Here is a 23,201-nt window from a genome sequence, read left to right as displayed (position 1 = left end):
AATTTATTTTTGAGATTTTTTTATTTTTTCAAGAGCATACGTAACCTCAAATCTTTTCTCCTTATGAAAAGAAATACTACAATCTAAAATCAACGGAGGGGCACCATCAAGAGACGTTTCCATCCAAAATAATAGTGTTGTCAACTTTTCATGCTCGTCCTCACAAAGTTTTCCTCGCACCCAGAAGGCCCTTCAGATGTTACATTACAGTATTAACTACTAACCAAAAACACCCGTCGGCCAGGGCGCGAGAGCGAGATTGGCGCTCTCGTTGACCATTGACCGATGTCGTCATCCTTTGACTCCCTCCTCCAACGCACTACAAAAACCCACCACCGCTGTCGAGAGACGAAAGAAGGGACGAAATGGGGGGAAGAGAGAGTAGTAGGAGGAGGAGGGTACGGCCACTGGAGGTGAGGTTACCGACCTACTTCCGGTGCCCGATCTCGCTCGAGGTGATGAAGTCTCCGGTCAGCCTTTGCACCGGCGTCACCTACGACCGCGCCTCCATCCAGCGCTGGCTCGACTCTGGTAACCGCACCTGCCCTGCCACCCGCCAGCCACTCCCTTCCACCGACCTCGTTCCCAACCTCACCCTCCGCCGCCTCATCCACCTCTGGTCCTCCACCTCCTCCTCCTCCGCCGTCGCCGACGACATCTCCTCCTCCCCCGATCCCCTCCCTTCTCTCCGCGACCTCGCCGCCTTCTTCTCCGACCCCGCCGTCGACGACACCGAGAAGAACCGCCTCCTCGCCGCCGGCGGCCTCGCGCCCGCCCTCGCCGCCCAGATCGTCAAGGAGGACGCCGGAATGGAGACGGTGGAGGCGGCGATCAGGGTCCTCGCGTTGGTCCTCTCCATGGATGGCACCCACGAGGGCAACGGAAGGGTCGCGATTTCCGCCCTTTTGGATGATCTGGATGGATCCGTCTCCGCCCTCATCGCCGTGCTCCAGAAAGGCAGCAGCTTGGAATCCCGGATCGATTCCGCTCGGGTTCTCGATTCGATCCTCTCGTCGCCCTCCGATTGCGTCGCCGAGGGGACCAAGATCTCGATCGCGGAGAAGCCGGAGCTGATCCTGGAGCTGGTCCGGCTGATCGGCGGCGAGACTAAGGTGGATCCGGCGGCGGCCGACGCGGGGCTGCGGTGCCTGACCGGTATCCTGGCGGCGGCGGGTCGGCGGGTACGGGTGCCGATGGTGAGGGCAGGGTTGGTGGCGGCGGCCGCGCGGGCGCTGGCGGAGGAGGATGTGGCGGCGGGGGCGGCGGAGCGGGCGCTGCGGGTGATGGAGGAGGTGGCGGCGTGCGCGGAGGGGCGGGCGGCGATCTGCGAGGCAGCGGAGGAGTGCGTGGGGGCGGTGATGGGGCGGGTGATGAGGGTGGGGAGGGAGGGGAGGGAGGCGGCGGTGGTGGTGCTGTGGGCGGTGTGCTGCGGCGGCGGCGGCGACCAGAGGGCGAGGGAGGCGGTGGCGGGTGCGAGCGGGGGACTGGCGAAGATCCTGGTGTTGAAGCAGGGTGACTGCTCCCCGGCGGCGGGGAGGATGGCCGGCGATCTGCTGAGGATCTTCCGGGCTGATGCCAAGAGCTGCCTCGCCGGATACGACAGCAAGACCATCCACATCACGCCCTTCTAATCCCCCAAGGGGAGGAGTTAAAAGAGTATTAATATAGTGGATTATTTACAGATAAATTTGATTCGAGTTCAGCAATCAAGAGGAAACAAACAGAGTGGAGTCAAAAAAATACTAATAGACGATTTGTAAATGGATAGAAATTTTGACTTGATATGGAAAAAAAATGTATACACCACAAAGAAACTTGTTTAATTTTTTTTAGTTGTTGTACACCATCAGCGTTGAAATATTTTGTGTTCTTGACAAAATACTTCTATTAACATTGCCCATAAAAAACCAAAGACTTGATTATTTCAAGGATAGTGATGGCACTTTAAAAACTTGAACTTGTTATAGGTTTAATAAGTCATTGGAATGGAGCACAAGATCCCATTTAATCTTTCATGCACGCCAATCTACTCAAGCATTAGGACTTTATTAAGCCCAAAGTCTTTATTAATCTTCTCGCATTCTCTTCTCCAATGCTGCCGCATTCCTCGGCAATTCCCCAGATATCTATTGCCGAGTACATTTCAAAGAAAAACATTTGGTTGCCGAGTTTATGAGTGCCAATGGTGCTGTTAATCTAAGAACACCTCTACCTTGCTAATTATATATAGTTTGCCGGGTACGGGCTTAAAGTCAATTTTGATGGCTCGCTTGGCAACAGTGATGCAGGAATTGGTTTTCCTACACGTAGGATCAAGGGCTTTGAAGGCAAAATCCATATCCATGTTTGAACTACGGGCAATATTGGAAGGGAGATAGAAGGTGACTCCACAATGCGAATACCTCATCCATGGGAGATCACACATTTCTTGTGGATATAAAGGAGTTAAAGGGCAATCTCCTTGTTCTTTCGTGCTGCACACACTTACAGGGAGGCCAACAAGGTAGCAACTACAAAAAGATTGAAGTAGGGCTTCGTTGCTCGCTCGTCCTAGTATCCCTTGGAGATCTCTTTTTTAGTTGATGCAGATGGTTTTGGCTATCTTTTCCTTGGTTATTGAGGTTCATGACCCCCATTGTAACCAAAAAAAAAAAGAAGGTTGAGCTCCTAGTGATCTTCTTCTTCGAAGGTGATCTAACTAGAGAGAAAATGGAGAAAAAAAATCCTTCAATTCACTTAACTTAGATAACTGATATAACATAATATTAAAATAATAGAATTTTGAAAGAAAGGTTCTAAATCTATTTTGCTTACATCGATGATCGTAAATTGGTACATTGAGTCTCGGGTCTCCAAAACTAGGTTGAATTTTCTGTCTAGTCAAAAGAGACTGAAAATTTTCTAAAGTAGTAAAAAAAAAAAAATTATATTAAGCTAAAATTAATCTTGGAGGTAGATCTCGACTCTACATCAACTTTATCTTCTGTTATGTTGCATGATTCCTTCCAAATTAAATGATATGCCCACTCAAATTCTTACTAAAAAAAGAATATCTTATTTTGATTACTTTTGTTTTGAACCTAAATATCATTAAACCTCTCGCATCAACTAAGTGTGACAAACCCTTGAAGTCATTGCACCATTGTAGTAATCATCAAGAGCTTCATTTTAGCACTCCAAAAATTATGCTTCATCACTGAGTTTTAGATATAGCGCTACTTGGCACTGTATATACCATCAATGTCAATGATCTACCTTGCCCATAACAAGGTCAATGATTTTCCTAACTGAAAAGGAGTGATCTGGTGCTGTGAATGGCGTCAAAGGATAGGAAAGGGAAGAGATGGATGGAGAGAGAGCAATCCAAGCAGATAGAGAGGTGGATTTCTCTCTCTTCGTTGCTCTAAAGAAGAAGCCCAAACTAACAAAGTTTTTGGGACTTGTTTCCATTTGATCATGCTAGAATGAATCTCAAAGCACTCAAGGGATACAATGGTTATGGAAAGATCGTCAGTGTTCTCTCATAAAGACCTCACTCGAACTCCATATGAGACAAGCTAGAGTAAGTACATCTCAATCTCAACGAAATAGAGACGGCACATTCATTATGTACGGTGTATTGATTTATTTGTACTTGAAGTGATATGTTGAAAGTCTAACTTGCATTTTTTTTTCTCTTATAAAATGGAGGAGAATCAATCTTTTATAAGTTAATCAGGTATGAAAACCCAGAGAATTTACCATCCAAGGAATCTCCTCTAATTAGATGATGGATGTGATGCTTGGATATTTCTCGGATTCACAACTTGTATTATTCAATTGATTAGATTGATCTTCCTAAATTTGTTGCCAACATGACAATGACAACAACAACAAATCACTTTAGAGGTTTTTTTTTTTTTTTACAGAGTTTAGATCCTATTCAGTTTGTAGTTGCCTTGAAGAAGTCCAGTTCCCACTTAAGTTGTTCATGTATTGCACCATGATCTAGATGATAAAGAAGTAATATCATCGCAAACTAAACTCTTAGCTTCTCATTCCACAATCTTCATTGTAAGATACATGGACACCTTCATGGAGCTGATTTTTGTCATTCAATTATAATTTTGGAGACTCCTAGCTTATACATCTAATGATGAATATATATATAGAGAGAGAATATTTGAACCCTATTTTTGACCACTTAATGCATAGTTTAGAAATCTTCAAATGATATAATTCTTTTTGTGTAAGCAGTTTAGTGACAGTATATCACATCCAATGATTCCATCATTAATATCATGAGACTCTCAATATCTAATCAAGATCTGATAATTCTAGCCGATAGTCTTGGAATCAAAAGAAAAGGCATCTCTGGAGAATTCGTCTCAACCCAAAGGTGGAATAAAGACGTCAAAAAAAAAGGCTCAAAAATGACACCCCGCTCATTTTGGTCCTGGAATTTCCTCATCTTTGGCGGAACGAAATGGGAGAACTTTTCCTTTCTCTTCTTTTGTGTTCTCTTTTAACCATCTTCCTACGAAGAACATTAGCTTGGCTTTCTCATAGTAATTCCCTGTGACCTTCTCTGTGCACCAATGGCGATTAGCAGGCCGTCTTCCTCCTAGACCTGAGTTGGTGACCACATGCATGCATGCCTACCGGCCTGTGGGCGGAGGCCACCGAGAAAACATTCTCCGGAAACATGGAAAAGATTGCCGGAATTGCTGAACCAGTAGCCGACCAGATGCAGACTCCGCGGCGGATGCTTTTGATCCTACGACCCAACCAAAAGAGAAAGAATAAATAATTATCAGAAAGAGGATTCTTTGGGTAGAAAAATTCTCTGTGATGACGGAAGGATGTGGAAAAGGATCGGTGGATTGAAGATTTCGGCAAACTCAAACATCAGCTTATGCTTCCGTTTTGACCACGCCGTTCCCTGCGATCTTTCTTTAGTATTACATGTTTTACATAATACCAAGAAGAGTCGCAAAGAAGACTTTGTGGCTTTGCTATAATATAATTATATGACTCGTTGGTTCCAGCTAATGAGTTCAACAATGAAGATAGGAGCAAAAAAGAAAAAGAGAGAGAGAGAGAGAGAGAGATCGAGCTTTTTACTTTCAATCTTTCAAACGTGCTGGCAACCATTAACAGCCCGCGAGAAGTTGCGTTTCAGTTCCTTTTTCTTCTTTCCTTTTTTCCCAACCCTTTTTTCACTTTAGTTCGTTACAAAAGAACATAGCACGCTTGATGGGTACTTTAAATTTGGAGTTGTTTAGTTTGCAGGAAAAAAATTATTATCTCACCAAAATATATTTTTTTAGAAAGCTGATGTCTGATTATATTATACATAAGAAAATAGTGTCGGCATGCTTGATGTATGGTGGAGGATCTATTTTTTTAGAAAAATTGTATAAAATACTTTTTATGCTCTTAATGAACTAACTATAAAGAGAAAAAAATATATAAGCCACTAAGATTAAGAATATTTTTTAAAAAAAGAATTTTACCTTGATTCCTGACAAATGGAAAAGTGGGTTTTCTATGTCGCATATGGTTTCTATTTTCTGTAGAAGATGAAAAATTATTTCCATGAAAATGCTATTTTTTTATCTTTTTTCCTTTGAAATATCTAACCAAACAAAAAACCATTTTGTCATTTTTTCGTTAATTCATTTAAAACTTTTATTTGTATAATTTGAAGTATTGATCTTAATTACTTTAAATAATTAATTCAAAATATTAACCGAGCAAGCCTGAACTTGAGCTAGGCTATGAATAGCTTGTTGGTAGGGTTGGCAATTTATAATTTGACCTATTAACTTGATCTGCGAATGATCCGCTTCAAATAGATTTAGGTTTGACATAAATAAATTTGGGTCATAAATGGGTCAATCCATTTAGCATTTACTAAATGAGTTGGGTTCAGGTTTTGACCTTTGACATATTTAATAATTAGGTTAGATCATAAACCGGCCCATTTAACTTATTTAAAACCTACCTAACATGTTTCTGACTTATTTAACCCAATCCACTTAACCAGTTTAACCTGTTTAAATATATTTAATCCATTAAAAACTTATTTAACCTAACTTGACTTGTTTAACAAATGGGTTATATGAATTGGATCAGATTACCTGTTTAATAAATAGGCCAGATTCAGATATAAATTTTTTTTATCCAATCTGATCCGATTTAATCCAACTTAATTGCCACCCCTGCTTGCTGGTTGGTTTGCCGGCCCTAATGACGAGATCTTCAACGTATCATTGTTTTCTTACACTTTCAGCTCTTTCCAGTCAAAGGGAGCAAGAAAGAAGCCGAACCACGAAAAAGATACAGAGATTCGAACCGACGGGCCCATAAAAGGGATGATGCAAAGCCCATCAACCATCTGCACCATCCTCTCTCCATACGACCAAAGAGTGGCCATCATGCAACATGGATAAATAATCATATACGTAAAGAGCAAAAGCATGCAGAAAAGAATCATCAAAAGTATTGGAAATGGAATCCAAGAAAATAAGGCTGGAGACAAAAGGAAAAGCTTTGAGATATACTAGCAAGATGCCCTCGATCCACGACACTGAGTGTGAGGTGACCCGGAAATTATATTCTTCCTGATCTTCAGTTCTCATGGACCTCAAAGGGCAGTTCAATCAATGGTATGAAGGGAAGAAAAGAAGATAGAAAAAAAGCATTAAGCAAGCTCTCTGTCGCATCTTGTATAACTGTTTCCAAGACTGAATTATGCCCGTGCAGGCATTTCTTCAAACCATGTCAGGACTCTGATGCAAAGTAGTGCTAAAAGCTACTATGCTCTCTCAAAATCAACATGGATTTGTTCGTACTGATGTGGATCTAAGAGAAGCTTTGCCCTATCTTGAGGACGCTGCCCGAAAGATTATATCAACATCAAGCTCAGGCTTTACCAAGATACAGCCAAGCAATTTTGTCTGAAAATGTGCAGGGGCTATGGCATCCTCGGCAAAAGAGTCAAAAAGAGTCTAGAGAAAGGGCTAAGAACTAAATCTGGAGATAGAAGAAACAACCAAGCTGCTTCACGAGAAAGCTCAGATTTTTGCACCCTTGTGTTTCCATGGCTGAGACGCAGTCAGTGAAAGATGGACATTGTCCAACCAGGAATGGTGCATGACAGTGGAGTAGAAACCTGATCTAGGCGCACCGTTACTCTAGTATTAGTTGTAGTGTACGTGCAAATACAACTACTGAAGACATTAGATGTAATGCATTTTGGAGCGAAATTCAAATATTTAAAGAAAAATTCAAATGTTTAAAGAAAAATTCAAATGCATTAGCCAGTTAAAAAGTTTTGGAAGTACTAGATATCATTATTTTTTTAGACAAAATTTAGTCCAAGAAAAAAAATAATATGTACATTCACAGTGCATAAAATCAATAAACTTTATAAACTTTACGTACGTGCAATAATAAATTCAGTTTAAAATTGTCAAAATTACACAAATAAAACACCTACATATCACAAAATATTCCCATAAAACTTTCCTTGACCTACTTTATATTTAATTTTTTTGAGCTTTTTTTATGACCAGAACTTTGAAACTAGTGAAATTGCTGAAAATGTTTGACCTGCCATAATTATAACTTTAGAACCCCAACTAAAACTTGAGAGAGAGAGAGAGAGATTTCAAACCTTGGTTAGTTATAATCCTTGAGCTGTGAATTTTTGCATTATACTTTCAATAAGCACCATTCAATATTCCGTTCACAAACATATGCTAAAATGAGGTTGAAAAGAGAAGTCATTCATCTTCAATCACAAGAAGAAGAAGATGAGTTGTACAATAGGCAGAGGAGAAAACCTCTCTTGCCCATGCTATCTGATTTTTTTTACAATTTTATATACACCAATACAACAGGCAAGGGAAGACACAGAGCATGGTAGATTAATCAACAAATAACATAATTGAAGGAACCATGTACCACGTAAAGTCCTGTATTCTTGCCCCGCCCCACTTCCCCCAAGAAAAAACGAAAAATTGTACTCCGATGTGCCATGGCACCTAGTTCCTCTTTCAAAGATTAGGCTGTTGCTACTACTTTAGGATTGAAATGCCTCTTTCTCTTCAGGATGCAGATTGAGTGGGCACTGCTGATGAGGCCCTATCTGACCCACGAATGTTATATTTCTCATACACCCTCTCACGGTTTTCTGACCACCATGTTTCGGCTTGCTTTTCACCAAACCTTCTCCGACTGCAAGAGAATTTTTATTATCAGGAAATAAAAAATCAATAGCTTTGATATAAGATAGGCAAAATGTGGTTTTCTTAACTACCTGAATCGCACCCTCTTCAAATCTATAGTTCCATCATGAAGGGTAATGAGAGTTATATATACACCAGGTTCATATTGTTCTATCCATTCAGCCTCAACCTGATTACTAGCTGAAGTGGGGCTTCCAGGCTTTAAACTGTTGTTGTTTTCCAGGGGTTTGGATTCCTTGCTGTCAGAATCCTTTATTCTACTGTTAGTTGATGGCATTTCTCCATTGCTGTGGTCTTGTGTTTTCAATATTTCATCTTCATTGGGGTTTGGAACCCGATGATTCTGAAAATGCATTCTCATCTCATCAGCTTCACAAATGTCTTTTGCTGCATCACTTTCGCCGGAGGATCCATTTTTATGACCTGAATAAATAGTTGTGGTTGGATGCACATATGGATCGTTGCTATCATTATTTCTCAACAGGTGCTCTTCATGCAGATCAGAGTGCTGAATAGCAGATGGGTCAATGCCATTTGGCAAGTGGATTGATCTTAAGGCATTGCTCTCATGGACCTCATGTGGAAGCCTTTCTGCCATTTCTTTTAGCTACCAAAGAAAATAACACTGATCAGTGTGTTTTACAAAAGCTTCAAGTGCTGATAATCAGAAAGCTCTACCAGTGATAACACGTATAAGAATGGAGAACAATGTTAAGCTTCATCTTGTATATAAAACTAAAATCACCTCCCATCCCATATGATGGAGGATGCAATGAAACAGATATAGCAAGATGCACTTTGGCCAAGTCCCACCTCAGGCACTATATCATTAGTCCACATTGTAGTTATTAGCAAGTCACTACTACTAGCAAGCGCCACAGCCTTGCGGCGGTACTCAGTTTGCAGACTAGAGTAGGTGAAAACAATGTCATCATGGTTGGTTAAGAGAGTTCAAGAACTTGATGGGACTTCCTTGGGAGAAAAATGATTGCACCAAAAGATCTGTCTTAATCAGTAAGACAGTAGTTCTAGTTTATTCTTGGCTAAAAAAATTTCAGAGGTTCATGATAAACCTCTTCCTGCTGATTTAGTATAAGACCAATACAAAACAATTACAGCGGAAAGGTAGACAGTTAGAAATTGCAAGCAATAATGATCATCAATTTCCTCTAAAGGAGTAGAAAACTGATGATAGGTTCCTATCGATTTTTGCAATGGCAACATGATCAAATTTCAGGTGGACAAGAGGATCTGTGACAGCTCTAAGTCTCACTTTGCTCATCTGCAAGCATAACTGTCAAGGTTGCCTTGACAGCAGACTATTTCATTGAAGCAACTCATGGTGTCAAATGTAATTAGAAAAATCTCCTTCATATTGAGGTGGATGCAAATCTCATCTCTTCTAATTCATTCATTAGGGGGGATCTAAATATACTAGGCCCTAATTTGACCCAGAAACCATTCCATTATCATGACCACCAATCCTTAACCCAACTATTCAGGGTCAGGTTTTAGGATCCTCATTTGCCAAGAACTCCTATATAGGGTCACCTCCAATATTAATTCAAGAGCCAAGAAGTTATTCCATCAAAATGTATAATTATTATTAATAATTGATCAAGTATATCAACTCGTGCAGTTGTCTTCCTGAAATGTGTTAAGTTGGAGAGCTAGGTGCAAGGACAGCTACAAATGTCAAGAGCAGTTGAATAAATACAAGTGATTTTTCAACAAAAATAGGCTTACAACAAGGATCAGCAGTTGCATGAATTACTTTAGACCAAGGACGGCGGAACCGGTACCGGGCACCATACCAGTTGCCCGGCGGAACAAGTCAATACGGGCCAGCACCGTGCCATGCTAGGCTCACACCAACACATCTTCTACGACGGGGGAGAGGAAGAACAAGAGAAGAAGAGAGAGAGAGAGAGAGCGGGGGAGGGGGAGAGAGGGAGAGGAGAAAAGAGAGGCTGGCCGGCAGAAGCTGGGGAGCCTCCGCGCAGAGGAGGCAGAGGCCGGGGAGACGCGGAGGCAGGTCTCCGCCTCCGGGCCTCTGTTTTAAATGTTTTGTTCGAAACAGAGGCCCGAAAGTGGCCCCTTTTATTTTTGCTTTTTTTTAAGTTGAAGTCAGCAATGGGTTTTCTGACTTCACTTAATTTTTTTATTTTAAAAAAAAGTAAAAAATAAAAGAGGCCCCCTCCAAGCCCATGTTTCAAACATTTCATTCAAAACAAGGGCCTAGAGGCAAAACATTTTATTTGAAACAGGGGCTCGGAGGCAGAGCCCCACCTCTGCGTCTCCCCAGACTCCGCCTCCTTTGCGCGGAGGCTCTCTGACCTCCACTGGCCGGCCTCTCTTTCTTCCTATCCCTCTCCCTCCCTTCCCCGCTCTCTCTTTTTCTCTTCTCCTTCTTTCCCTCCGGCGAGGCATCTTGGTTTCAATGGCGGAACTATCCCGGCCCGCCGCCGATACAGCTTGGGTTGCCCCAAACTGGACGGTTCAAGATGGTTCCACAGACCTTGCTTTAGACTAATAACAGTTTAACTTATTGCTTATACTTAGGTACAGAACATATTTTAGATTTTATTTGCAAATGATATAGTGTTTGATTGGTGAAGAAAAATGAAAAAGCTATGAATCGAAATGATGGAGAAAACCCACAATGTTTAAAAATTTGGACATAAATATAGTATATGAAAACACATCAGAATGAAAATAAATACAAAAGTGAGGCTCCAGTTAAAATTATTGGCAAACGATTACCAAAGTGTGATCAATTTTCTTGTCCAGGATATATCACCCCATGGACTGAAGAGACAAATAAAGACATACCCTATTGAATAGGAACCATATCAATGAAGCTGTGAGATGCCACTAAAGTGTCATGTAACCAACACAATCAACCATGGCTTGGAAGAAATTTTTTTTAAATTAACAGTAAGGTCTCCAATGCGTATGGCTCATAATGTTGCACTAAAAAGAGAGCCCAAAAAAGAGTATACTAAAATGGGTACATTAACTTTTGAAGGATAGGCTATAAAGCAAGGAATGAGTATACACCAAGGACAGGTGTTGGAATTTGTGACAGAGGTTCTACAAAGAAAAGAGAAAGACAAAACATAGTTACCAGGAAATTTATGTCTCAATCAAACTTAGGTTTCATGAGAATGAATCTGGGAAATGCATTCAATTTGGTTTCTCAAAGATCAAGAAAAATGGATGGAACTGATTCGTAATAGGGGCGTAAGGGACCATGTGTCACCTCGTCATTGCTCCCACTTGCTGTTGTCTCCTCCTCTGCCCCATGGACATGCCCTATCAACGGATTAAATGGAGAAGGGAATGGGGGGAAAAAGAGATTGAGCAATCCACCTATATGGCTTGATAAAAGAACCCACCAAACTTTTTAAGATTGTTAAAAGAAATAGAATGAGTGACTAACCCAAAAGGGTGGGGGAGAGGGAGGGAGGGAGCTGGGACGAGGGGAGGGGGAGCCTTATCAGCTTCCATAAACTATATTCTAGTTTCTTCACAAAATTGCCCTTTCTTGAGAAACTGACAAGAAACCACTATCAGGAAACCACAATGGACTAGCTCCCAAATAGTTCCACTGTTGGTTTCAATATCTTGCTACGAATTTTTGATAATTTTTTAATTATTATACAACACCATTTCTCACTTCCCACTTCGGTGACTTCTTCTTACCATTGTTGCCCATTTCACCCTTCCATTTCTTTCCTGTATATAGCCTTAATAAGAATGACTAGCAAATGATAATTTATAGCACTGGTTCCGTATGGTTTTGACAGGGCCCGATCGTTATCATTAAATGTGTACAAGCCGTTATAACAGAAAATCTTAGTTGGCTTATTCATCTTCTTAGTTGGTATATTTTCACTTGCATATCACAAAAGGCATTTTGCTTATGAATAGTCATGATTTTACATTAAAATTTGTTTTGTTTATTGATGTTATTTAAAAATTATAATTGTATAATTTTAGAATTATGATTTGACAGTCAATTTTTTATTTAGTATATGACAGGTGAGCTGAACTTTCATATGTTTATTAACATCAACAGACATTCTAGATGAGTTAAGATGTCAGATTGTTAGATACATACAATATAGATAAATAAATATTCCCCTTGGCAAACTGCCTATTTTAAGTGTATTTGATAAAAAATGAGTGTAATAATTTATGTTGGTGCACGTCTGTACTTTCTGCTGTGCATCATGGCATGATACAATCATTGAGAAATAGTCAAAACTGCTAATATTTGCAGAAGTTAAATGTTGAAAACTTAATCGACCAACTTAGCTCTGCAGTGTTATCTACATTAGCAATGTTATTTATAGCAATGGCCGTATAGTTTCCCAATAATAGAATTTATATTAGCACTTACACTCCATCTTATTTAAGTTCTCAGTGGATCACTGAATTGTCAAAGATCAGTTCCTAAAATTATGCAAGCTTAGAAAAAAGGCCATTACCCAGTTACAGTCCCGGCAATCCAAGGTACTGGGAGACTGGGGACAGACCTAACCTTTGCCATTTTTTTGCCCAATGTGGCTGCTCTAGAATTTAAACCCATGCCATTGCATTTGTCAGCCCAAGCCATTTACCATTGCAACAAGCAAATGCAAGCTACACAAACGGAAGAATACAATAGAAGACTACCTGTGCAGTCAAGGATTTTATAACCTCTTTTGCTGCTTTAGACTTTGCAGATTCCTCTGCAGCTAATTTCATGGCTTCTTGAGCTTTCTTTGCCGATGTCTGCAACTCAAATTCTTGAACTTCACACCGTTGCATTAGACTATGAACCTAATCCACATGCAGGAGAAAAGATAAGGAGTCTGCAGGTCAAGGACGACAAGTTTAACTAACAAGCAGTCAAAAACCAGCAACACTACCTGGGCACGTAATTTCTGAACTTCTTGATTCAGGTGCTCATTTGTTTTCTTCAGATTGTCAGCCTCTCTTTTGGAGAATGAAAGACCTGACATCGTGGGAATAGGTGTTGCAGAGCGTGGAGGACTAGGTTTTCTTGAGAAAGGTGAAACAGATCTGGAATGATTTTCGGACTGGACTGATGTGTGGACTGGTCTGGGAACTGCTTGTTGCTCATCAACTTCAGCAGTAAAAGCAATACCTTTCAGCTGCAAATTTGAAGGAACTCGAGAGTTGCGAATCAAAGACAAGGAGTCAGATTTCTTCCCTTGTTTGGCAGCCTTTGTGTCCAAATTCTTGATCAAATCCACATTGCTAGATAAAGCAGATTTGGACAATTTTGTATCCACCTTATCAAGCCTATCTTTGCTTTCACCTGAGGGGCGGGGTATAACATTTTTCTTATTATTAATTCCCCCAGACTCCAAAACTTTATTCAGTTTCACATAACAGGAATCACATACACGATAAGGTTTCCCAGGATTTGGAGCTAATGCCGCTCTCAAAGCCTTTCTAGAGCTGCATGAATGACAGTGTACAAGTCCACAGTTGTAACAATTGTGCCTCTTTCGAGTAAATCCAAAAGCCTGTCTACATGCTGAACACTGAGACTGCTCTGCACCTGACACCCATTTATGGTGACATATGGCAGCTGTGAAGCTTGATCCACAAGCAATATGCTTGACTGCTCTGTCCTTTAAAGCTTCAACAAGTGTAGGTGTTTTACGATCCTCAAGGTCACCATGTCCCAATCTTCCATTAGCTCCCTTACCCCATGTGTAAACTTCACCTGTGGCTGTCAAGACCGCAACATGATACGAACCACAAGCAACCTCTCCAACAGATTCACCAACTAGCTTGTCTTCAACTAAGCATGGAAACTTTCCATCAGACTGGGGATTGCCGAGCTGACCATAAACAGTACTTCCCATGGTGAAAACATGTCCAGAGGTGGTCAAGCCAATTGTAAGACTATGACCACAGGCTAACTTATGAAAATTGTAATCAATTAGAGAGGCTACGCAAGTGGGCTCAAGTCGTGGCTCCTTATCACCATGGCCTAGGCGATACTTGTCTCCATCACCCCAAGTGAATAATTTTCCAGACGATGTGCTGGACTGTGTCACAATAACGTCTACCACTGCAGCAGTATGCCATACACCACATGAAACAGCAATTGTTCTCAACCCCATCAAAGATTCTACTTCCTTTGGATATAAAACAGTTTCTCGGTTTCCATGCCCCAAGACACCAAAGGTACCATCACCAAATGTAAATAACTGTCCAGCTGTTGTAATCAAGGCCGTATGCCACGTGCCGCAAGAAACAAAAGAGACCTGAAGCCCCTCCAAAGGTCCTGAAATTCTTTTAGGTATCCAGTGACAGGCATCAGTGCCATGACCAAGAAGTCCTGCATTATGGGTGCCATCTCCCCAAGTAAAAAGTTCGCCGGCCATAGTAAGTGCACAAGTATGGAACTCCCCACAGGCAACAAAGTCTATATTACAGGCTGATAAAGATTCGACAAGCCGAGGGTGAACAATGTCGGTCCGAACTCCATGGCCAAGGCGTCCACCAGATTCTTCACCCCATGTAAATACTTCTCCCTGCCTTGTAACAAGGGCGGCATGCCTGACACCACAGGCCACATGGTGAATGTCCAGCATTACATTGGACTCTAAAGGCTTCGGCAGGAGGATGTCAGTTCTTGCACTGGAAGGGATAATACCTCTATCAGTGCCAACCCTGCCAGAACTGTCACATATGACTTCGCCCCACACATATACATCCCCAAAAGCATCACCGTCATCCTGTGCAGAGCCATGACTAGATGTGCTAGGGGCACTAGATACACTGACTCTAATATCCGAAGAAGCTCCTTTTACTTGCATACTTGTCGGATGTGATCTTTCTGAATATACCAAATTTTCAAAGGAATGGTCTTTGGGTAAACTAATGGTATTTATCTTGCTCTGAGGACTATCTAGTATGGTATCGGTACACTTGTAATCTAAATAGTTAGATATCAAGTCTCTACCATCCTGTAACAATATTCCAAGCAACCATACATCAAAAACATGACATGCTATTAAGCGGATAACAAGATTCATGTTACATAAACATGATATGAAGAAAACTACAGTAAACAGAACTAAGAAACACAGTTTGAGCATAGAACAGCCTAACAAAATGACAGATCTATCAGGAATAAAAAACACAGAAAAAGTTTTTGATTTTACTGCACAATAAAACAAGATTCCAATGTACAACAATTAATGATTCTCATGTCCTAAACAAGCAATGCCTACGTTTGATGTCCATAGCAACGGTAACACTTATATTATCAGCTAAATTCACAATACATGGATAAGCTAACTAAAAAGTCAAAAGATATAATCTTAATGAACTCCTGAACCCTTGGGTATGGATTTTAAATGGCACTTTAATAAACTATAGAAACATAGCAAACTCTAGCTTAAATAAGCCAAGCTGCTTAAAGAAACAAGACGTTGTTAATTCAGAACACTCATGCAAGCATATTAGTGAGCAAATGCCAAGCATTTTGCAGTAATCTCCCAAATTACATTGTTTTGATACATATATTGTTTTCTGTCATAAGAGATAGGTAAATCCCCCTGACTATTAATATACTTCATGGATTTATCTTACTTCGTTGCAAGTCATAGTTCCTGGTGTAGTACATCAATTATACAGAGCAGGGAAACTTAATGGTCCAATTTCCAACATGCATATTCAATTGTGGTTTACAAGAACCACCCATTTGAGTTGGTTTAAGTTTTCACTTTGCAAATTTTGATACAAAATGTGTTGAGAATGCCAGTGAATGTAATAATAGTATTCTTGTCTGGTTAGAAATGTAATAATCAAGGTTTAAATTCTCGGTATCAGTATCTTATGCATGGAAAAAACCAATGTTTAAACTTGTTGGTGCCAGCACAGCAGAAGGGGGATGTCATACCATCTGTTGGTACTTTGTACGGTACATAACTAAGGGGCATACTGGTGCCAATACCTTACCAATATGATACAGTATGATCAGCACAAGACTAGTGATATGGTACTTCCAAGTTCGACTCATGGTAATAACAGTACTCATATCAATACTATAAAGTAATGTTAGCAAGCTAGGCTACCAATTGTAATAACTCTGAAGTGAAAAATTCCAAACTTTCTAAAACTGGAAATTTAAAGTGATTTAACAAGCAGACTAATAAATGCAAGGCTCTCTGAAAAAACTATCTAGAACTAAAGCTAACTTGAAATAGCTGCAGACACCTAAGTGGTCAAGGTTATGTCTGTTTTGAAACAAGTGTATAATTCATATCATTTTTAAATTAAAGTACAAACATGATGCAGAAGCTAACAAGCGTAACTTGTATCGATTATAAATAATAGACTAAGAAAATAAATTTAGTAGCTAGGTCTGCTTTACAGATCAAGTTAATATAGTTCAAGAACACTTTAAGACCAACTCTTGATCTAAAAATTTTTCTTTGATATCGTACTAAAAATACTTGAGCAAGAGAGGCGATATCACAAAACCCAAGACACTTGAACAAGTAGGTATGCCTAACTTGCTAGTTAGAAAACTCAAGTACATATAACATGGAACAACATATTTAAGCTTTGAACATCTTAATCAACCAACATAGAACTGCTTTTGTCAATGTAGTTGGAGATAATAACACAACCTAGGGCACGGAAATTTGAAATGACAAGTAGATACAGAGCCAATAGAACTGCATTGGCTTAATGTCATAATAAATCATGACATGATAGTGCAACCATTAAAAAATAATAATGCAGCATAAGGCAAATCATTTACATCAAAAGAAAATCCTCCATCACTCCATCCATCTATCTTTGAACGCCCATATTGGCCCGAGGAAATCAATGCCTTGAGGCCTGCAAACCACAGCTCTGCCTCAACTTTATCTTTGCATATCTTTTTGACAATGATGAAATCAAGTTAGTCAGAAAGACAAAAATCATTAAAAAACAAGAATAACAGAAACCTCAAGAAAAAGTATTGGTACTAACCAGATCAAGAGACCGTTTTTCATTGTTGTATATAAGTGAGAAGGACTGGTAGTCTTTGTCAGGACACGGGTATCGTTGAAAAACAGACTAAAAAGTAAATCAACGGTAAATAACAATTCACTCCACAAGTCATTGCAAAGCAGCATAATATAAACATTATATAGAAATTTAATAAGTGAGTGATTATGGAGATGATCTCACAGTTCTTTGTCCTGAGATAATTCTTGAAACAGAAGCCAACTTCAAACTTTTTTCTCCACTACTTGAAATCCAAATCAAAGAAGATTCATCCTGTGATGCATGGAACAGGACTCCAGATGTCAGCACATAGCAATGCTCTCTAATAGCACAGATATGATTTGCAGATAGATGCCCCAACAGTTTACTTGCCATGGAGTCATGCTATCCCAATGCATATGTTTTAGAATCCATTCATGGTTCTGATCAGAAAGTCTCGATACAGATTTATTTGCATGACCAAGAATAGAGTTTTGAATTTTGAACGTCTATCATCCCTTATAACTGGTCGCTATCTGCATTGAAGTGGATACTCAGTATCTGACCAATTCTTTTTCTGTTTTTGATAGAGAGTATCTGACCAATACTTCATTACACACATCTTGTTGTGCTGAGCCAATTTTTGCTGACAAGCTACAACAACAGCACAAACTTCCACTTTACAAGCCAGATCTAAGAGCAGCTAAGCATATGGCAGGGATATCAAGCATAGAGCAGGGATATCTTTAATGTGTTTTCACCAAATAGCATCTAATGCAATTTACACCATCGTAGAAAGCTAGAAAACATATTGTTTGTCTTTATGTTTTAAGCCAAAGTCAAGGAATTAAACATTAACCCAAACAGAGAAACATGGATCTACCAAAGTCAACAAAAAGGCAAGGTCTAGGCAGCCCACCTACATTATGCAAACTTCCAGACCATGATTGAATCAATAATGTTAGAGGCTTGAACTTCTATAGAAATATAAAAAATTAAAAAACCAAATTGATATGCTAATGTGAAAGAAAAAAAAACTGGGAAATCTGCTTGAGCTTTAAATGATATGCAGACAAATGGTCCAAATGCCCATTAACCAGATAAAGTGCACATGAATATGACAGAATGTAATATAATTATTTTTCAGCTAATTTGCTCGTATAAGAAGTTTGGTAGCAAACTCACATTGGATAGTCTGAATGGGTAAAACTTTGGCTTCCCTTTACGACCATATTTAAGCAACAGAGTACCCTTCTTTAGAGCAACACGTACCTATAAAAATAGAAAGCCAACAGTAACAAAAGTAACAATTTTCCAATGGCCCTAGTCAGAAAGCATCAGAATAAGGTAGAGAATGAAAAGCCATGAACCTTACTTATAAGCATGCATTTTTACTTATTGACAAGCTAAGTGTTCCTAAACATGAACATAGTTTTAAACATCTTGATAAGCAAGTGAATTGTTACGCAAGAGTATTTTTTTTTAGTTCTGGGTCTTTGACTATTGAAAATTAAAACCAAAAGCTCCATTCCTATCAGCAAAAGCATCTGCAGTTAACTTGAACAGTTTCCATACGTCAAAGGAAGAAGGAAATTTAGAAAAAGAAAGAGAAAAAGCAAAAGTTAAGTAGAATATGATAAACAAAAAAAAATGGAAATATCATAAAATTATAGTAGCAAAGCATTCGTGATGAACATAAATACTCCTATCAGGTCCACGTTCTACCATGAATATGTAAATCAACTTGTAACAAATAATAGGAGACTACTTCAAGCGATGATGGTACCATACTTTTACATTCATAGCTCTTAACTGCTAAATATGTTTTGTGCTCTTCTAATTCTTCCCATGATGATACTGCTTTCTTTTGGTGTGTTTTGTGTAGCTCTACTTACACAAGTACAAGTCTTACTTATGTAGACAAATGCTGTGAAAGGGGAAAAGGCATAAAGTGAGGATTCTATGACCAACTATTCACCATCCATATCTTGGTGTTAGATTGTTAGACAGTGCTAGTCAAAGGAAAACAAGGTTTTATCAGTATGAAGCACCCACCGAGATGATATAATTGATATTTTGGCCACTGTGATCTCACCATTGTATAAAATATGTTTACATATATCGGCCAAGTGTATGAATATCATGCACCCAACAGCGTGATACAAATGATATCTTGGCCCTTAAAATCTCAAGTAGTGAATACCGATATATTTTGATTTATCAGCTGATGTGATATATTAATATGTTGGCTGATATTTCCTAAGCAATATACTACAAATTTAAATTAATTTTTTTGATCATTAAATATTCAAATTAGTCCTCTGATACAACAAGTAATTTCGGATTTGCCATAATGGCTGATATTCCGATATCTCGGTTCCTATAATATTGGCTGAGATATTGGGAAATCTTGGGATGTGCCAGAATCCAGATCTTTCCAATTCTCCCGAGCTATACTTCTCGGCCAACATAAACCAAGATTTTGGTTATCTTGGTATCAGCCACCCACCTAGATGGCCAACCTTACCGTTTTCAGAAACCTTGGAGGAAAGGGAGGACCTATCTAGCTAGATCACTTGCCACAGCCACTTAACTTTTAGGGAGCCTTTTGTGCTGGTTTTGAGATCTCATGAAGAAGGGGTCAGCACTCAGTGGTGTCAATCCTCGAGTAATGTGATATCATGCTCCCATTAGCCTCATTTTCCATATTTATCAGGCTCATGCCTTCAGTTCTCGGAAATGGTGGCAGTCATAGAACTAGTCTACCGCATAATCTACCATCTCTGTTCAAGTCTTTTGCATTTGGCCCCACAAAAGCAAGTAATCAAAGAGAAATACAGAGAAAATTGAAACTTTAATTGAAATCTCAAACTGATCACCAGCATTTCCATGGATTTCTCCATATTTAATCCTTTCCACAATTTTATCTCAAGAAGCAACATTCGCGACCGCTCCACACCACAATGGGATTAATAGATAGTAGCAGTCCGATATCGCACAAATCACAGCACAAGAGTTAGTCCTAAAACAACCAATACGAGCTCCATTACCTGCAGTTTAACTAGCCTCAACAGTCAAAACCCAAGAATCCTCCCTTTCTTCTACAAATTCATCGAATAAAACACCCGGCGTGTTTCCAAAGCAGTAATCTAACCAAAAACAGCAAGAAAAAGAGGATCCATGGGAGAAAGGATGTGCTTCGCTCACCTTGTCGATGTCCCGATCGACACCCCCGTAGTCAGAAGGATCTGCCATTCCATGTGAGAGCCCCTCGCAAGCGCCGCCCGCATCGAACTCGCCCCGGCGCTCCGGTCGTCATCGATGGCCGCCGATCCTTCGCCGGACTCTCATCAATCTCCGGCAACGGAGAAACTCCACCACAAACCCTAGAAATCGGGAGGACAGCACGAGAGCGAGAGAGAGGAAGAAGGAGAGGGAAGAGAGGGGAGGGGCGGCAGTAATCCGACCACGGAGCGGGGACTTCGGAAGGCGGCGGCGGGACGCGAGGAAATCGGAATACGGGGTCCCCGGGGGTCGGGAAACCGCGAGGCAGCCGACGGGAGGGTAGGGAAGTGGGTGAACGGAGGAGGAGCGGTCGCGGCGGAGGACCGGATCTAAGTTCCCTGGCCGAGTCCGTAACGATACGGGTCAGAGAAGAAAGCATAAATACCCCTTTGACGGGGAGTAGAATAATCGCAACGAGTCGTTAGGGTCACCGCAGTGGCGGCAGCAGACGTTACTTGGACGGGTGGGACGGTGTACGTGGAAATTTCTCGGTGTTCCGCCGGTGTAACATTACGTGGTTGAGGGTTCTTTTTTTGTTTTTTTTTGCTAGGAGTGGTTTAGGGTTCTTTGCCGGTTGCCATATTAAGTAGATATTTTAGTTGTGATAAATTTTTTTTGGTTCAGATCATTAGGCCAGTTTTTCTAGAGAAATGTTGCATCCCTCGTTATTTTGGCCACTTCATTCCCCATTTGGTATGATAGTAACATGGCCCAGATGTGGCATTATGGCATTGGCATTAGGGGGCGGCAATTTATAATTTGACTCACGAACGATCCGTTTTAAGTAGGTTTGGATTTGCCATAAACGGATTTTGGTCCTAAATGGGTCAACCCATCTAAACCTGTTTATTAAATAGGTTGGGTTCAGGTTTAAATCTTTGGCCCATTTAACATATTTGGACTAGTTCAATAATTGGATCGAATTATGACGACCTATTTAACTTATTTGAAACTTACTTAACCCATTTCTAATATATTTAACCCAGCCCACTTAATCTATTTAATCTTTTTAAATTCATTTAATCTATTAAAAATCCGTTTAATCTATTTAATCCATTTAATCTGACTTGACTTGTTTGATAAATGGATTATGTAGATCGGGTCGAATTACCTATTTAATAAATAAGTCGGATTTAGATTTGAAATTTTGACCTATTTAATAAATAGGTCGGATTTGGGTTGATAAAATTTTGACCCGATCCGTATCCACCCCGATCTATATCTGATCCGACTCGACCCGATTGCCAGCCCTATTTGGCATTTATTTTAGTACGAGCAGTGATGAACACAATGGCATGTTATAGCATTAGCTTAGTTGGTCTTATTGGGGCTAGCAAATGCCAAACTAGATTATATTTTGTTCTGCTATCTTAAACGATGAAATAGCAAAATCTAATTTGGCCCAAATTGCAGCCTAACTTGTCAAGCTTTTGCTGGCAATAGAAATGTTGCAATCAAATGAGATTGATGCCTTGGGGGCAATGAATATACTTTGTGTTATTTATTTTTTGCTTTTCATAAACTGGACACACTATAAAGTTGTAACATGGATACAGCCCAAAGCATTAGGAAAAGCTAAATCATTTGTGGCATATTTGGTTGGGTGGATTTGGGCTCTAAATGGAAATAGGAATGAGTGGCCCCAACCCAGCTATTTAATTGAAGAGAGTCTTATTAACATTCCATTCTAGGAGGGATGGGAATGCCCCAATCCTCCAAAACCTAATTCCGACTCTCCACCTAGAATTCAAATCCTATTCTCCATGTTTACTTTAAACAACTGATTTTCCAAAAATTTACGTAAAAATATTTCTATTCTGATTCCGATTCCAAATACCATTTCAATCTGTTTCGATTCCAATTCTGGTCACGGATCAAACACACCCTTAGTTTCTTCAATTCTCACGGCAATTTCCTCACAAAGTTAACAATCTCATTTATGGCATTTACATTGAATCAAGCATAGCTACATACGAGGGTAGTGTGCTGCCACATGGTCATTCTAGGTTACAACCTAATATATATAAAGTAACAGATTGGTGAGGAGATAGGTGGCCAATGAAGGTAGGATGCATGGCTCTCAAAAGCTCGCATCAACTTCAGTAAAGGTGCACTAAAGCAGTGGCACATGGGTGCTGTTTTCTAATATGAGGGTTTTAAAAGACAACCGAAATTCTTTGTCTCGTTGTTCTACAAACTTGGATATTTTAAGGTTGTTGAGAAATAATAGTTCTACATCAAATAGATTAAGAACTTTTGTGGAAATTATATGCTCTTGAATCCATCCATCTAAATACCAAGATTTTCAAATAGGATCTTAACATGGTATCAAAGCTCACCGGTCCTTCTTACCTACCAAAACATTCACGCTCCTACATATTAATTCACATATCATCTCTTCTTAGGTTAAGAACTCCTATGGTGCTTATTTCACTACCTCCTGGATGTGCTCCAGAAAGGTGCTGGACATCTCTCAATTCAACTTAAACAATAATAACCTAACTACATGGACTCTTGATCCACATTATGTTAGAAGTTTTAATCTTTGTAGTCCTCTCAGCACGCCAGCAATTAAGAGGCGTATGCCCTCACTGGACTAAGTAAATAGCCATTTTACTTCTTCATCATGAAGGAGTAATAAAGTATTATTTTTAATTATCACTTTGTCGT

At 39.9% G+C, this 23,201-nt stretch overlaps 2 protein-coding genes across 4 annotated transcripts; one reads left to right on the top strand and one right to left on the bottom strand.

The window, feature by feature from the left end:
* The first annotated feature begins 270 nt into the window (after positions 1–270).
* LOC103704330 (U-box domain-containing protein 28-like) lies at positions 271–1,832 on the top strand. The gene has a single exon (XM_008787567.6). It carries the CDS (start codon positions 366–368, stop codon positions 1,629–1,631), a length of 1,266 nt encoding a protein of 421 aa, XP_008785789.4. The 5' UTR covers positions 271–365; the 3' UTR covers positions 1,632–1,832.
* Positions 1,833–7,665: 5,833 nt separating this feature from the next.
* LOC103704331 (PH, RCC1 and FYVE domains-containing protein 1-like) lies at positions 7,666–20,954 on the bottom strand. 3 transcript variants are annotated; one of them, XM_008787568.5, is made up of 9 exons: positions 20,454–20,954; positions 18,432–18,518; positions 17,451–17,540; positions 17,250–17,336; positions 17,035–17,154; positions 13,151–15,229; positions 12,915–13,061; positions 8,306–8,841; positions 7,666–8,223 (listed from the first exon to the last, which is right to left on the bottom strand). In XM_008787568.5, exons 1-9 carry the CDS (start codon positions 20,499–20,501, stop codon positions 8,094–8,096), a joined length of 3,324 nt encoding a protein of 1,107 aa, XP_008785790.3. In that variant the 5' UTR covers positions 20,502–20,954; the 3' UTR covers positions 7,666–8,093. The 3 variants fall into 3 exon arrangements, with proteins under 3 accessions (XP_008785790.3, XP_089784832.1, XP_089784833.1); XM_089928706.1 differs by having other exon boundaries at positions 17,451–17,900; positions 20,454–20,883; XM_089928707.1 differs by having other exon boundaries at positions 17,451–17,782; positions 20,454–20,883.
* Between the last annotated feature and the right edge of the window lie 2,247 nt (positions 20,955–23,201).

This window comes from Phoenix dactylifera, chromosome 2, assembly GCF_051530095.1.
Source record: "Phoenix dactylifera cultivar Ajwa chromosome 2, Ajwa_hap1_PhDact_Kaust_v1.1, whole genome shotgun sequence".
NCBI lineage: Eukaryota > Viridiplantae > Streptophyta > Magnoliopsida > Arecales > Arecaceae > Phoenix > Phoenix dactylifera.
Note: the sequence above shows the minus strand (reverse complement) of the source record. Positions and strands in the feature narration are given on the sequence as shown.

What these genes read in the sequence shown, in the direction of transcription:
- LOC103704330 (XM_008787567.6), top strand. Translation starts at nt 366, where the DNA reads ATGGGGGGAAGAGAGAGTAGTAGGAGGAGGAGGGTACGGCCACTGGAG.
- LOC103704331 (XM_008787568.5), bottom strand. Translation starts at nt 20,501, where the DNA reads ATGGCAGATCCTTCTGACTACGGGGGTGTCGATCGGGACATCGACAAG. An exon ending in ATGGAGGATTTTCTTTTGAT is followed by an intron (nt 15,230 to 17,034) that starts GTAAATGATTTG and finishes ATATTGTTACAG; the next exon opens with GATGGTAGAGACTTGATATC. An exon ending in TTCAGAAATTACGTGCCCAG is followed by an intron (nt 13,062 to 13,150) that starts GTAGTGTTGCTG and finishes CATGTGGATTAG; the next exon opens with GTTCATAGTCTAATGCAACG.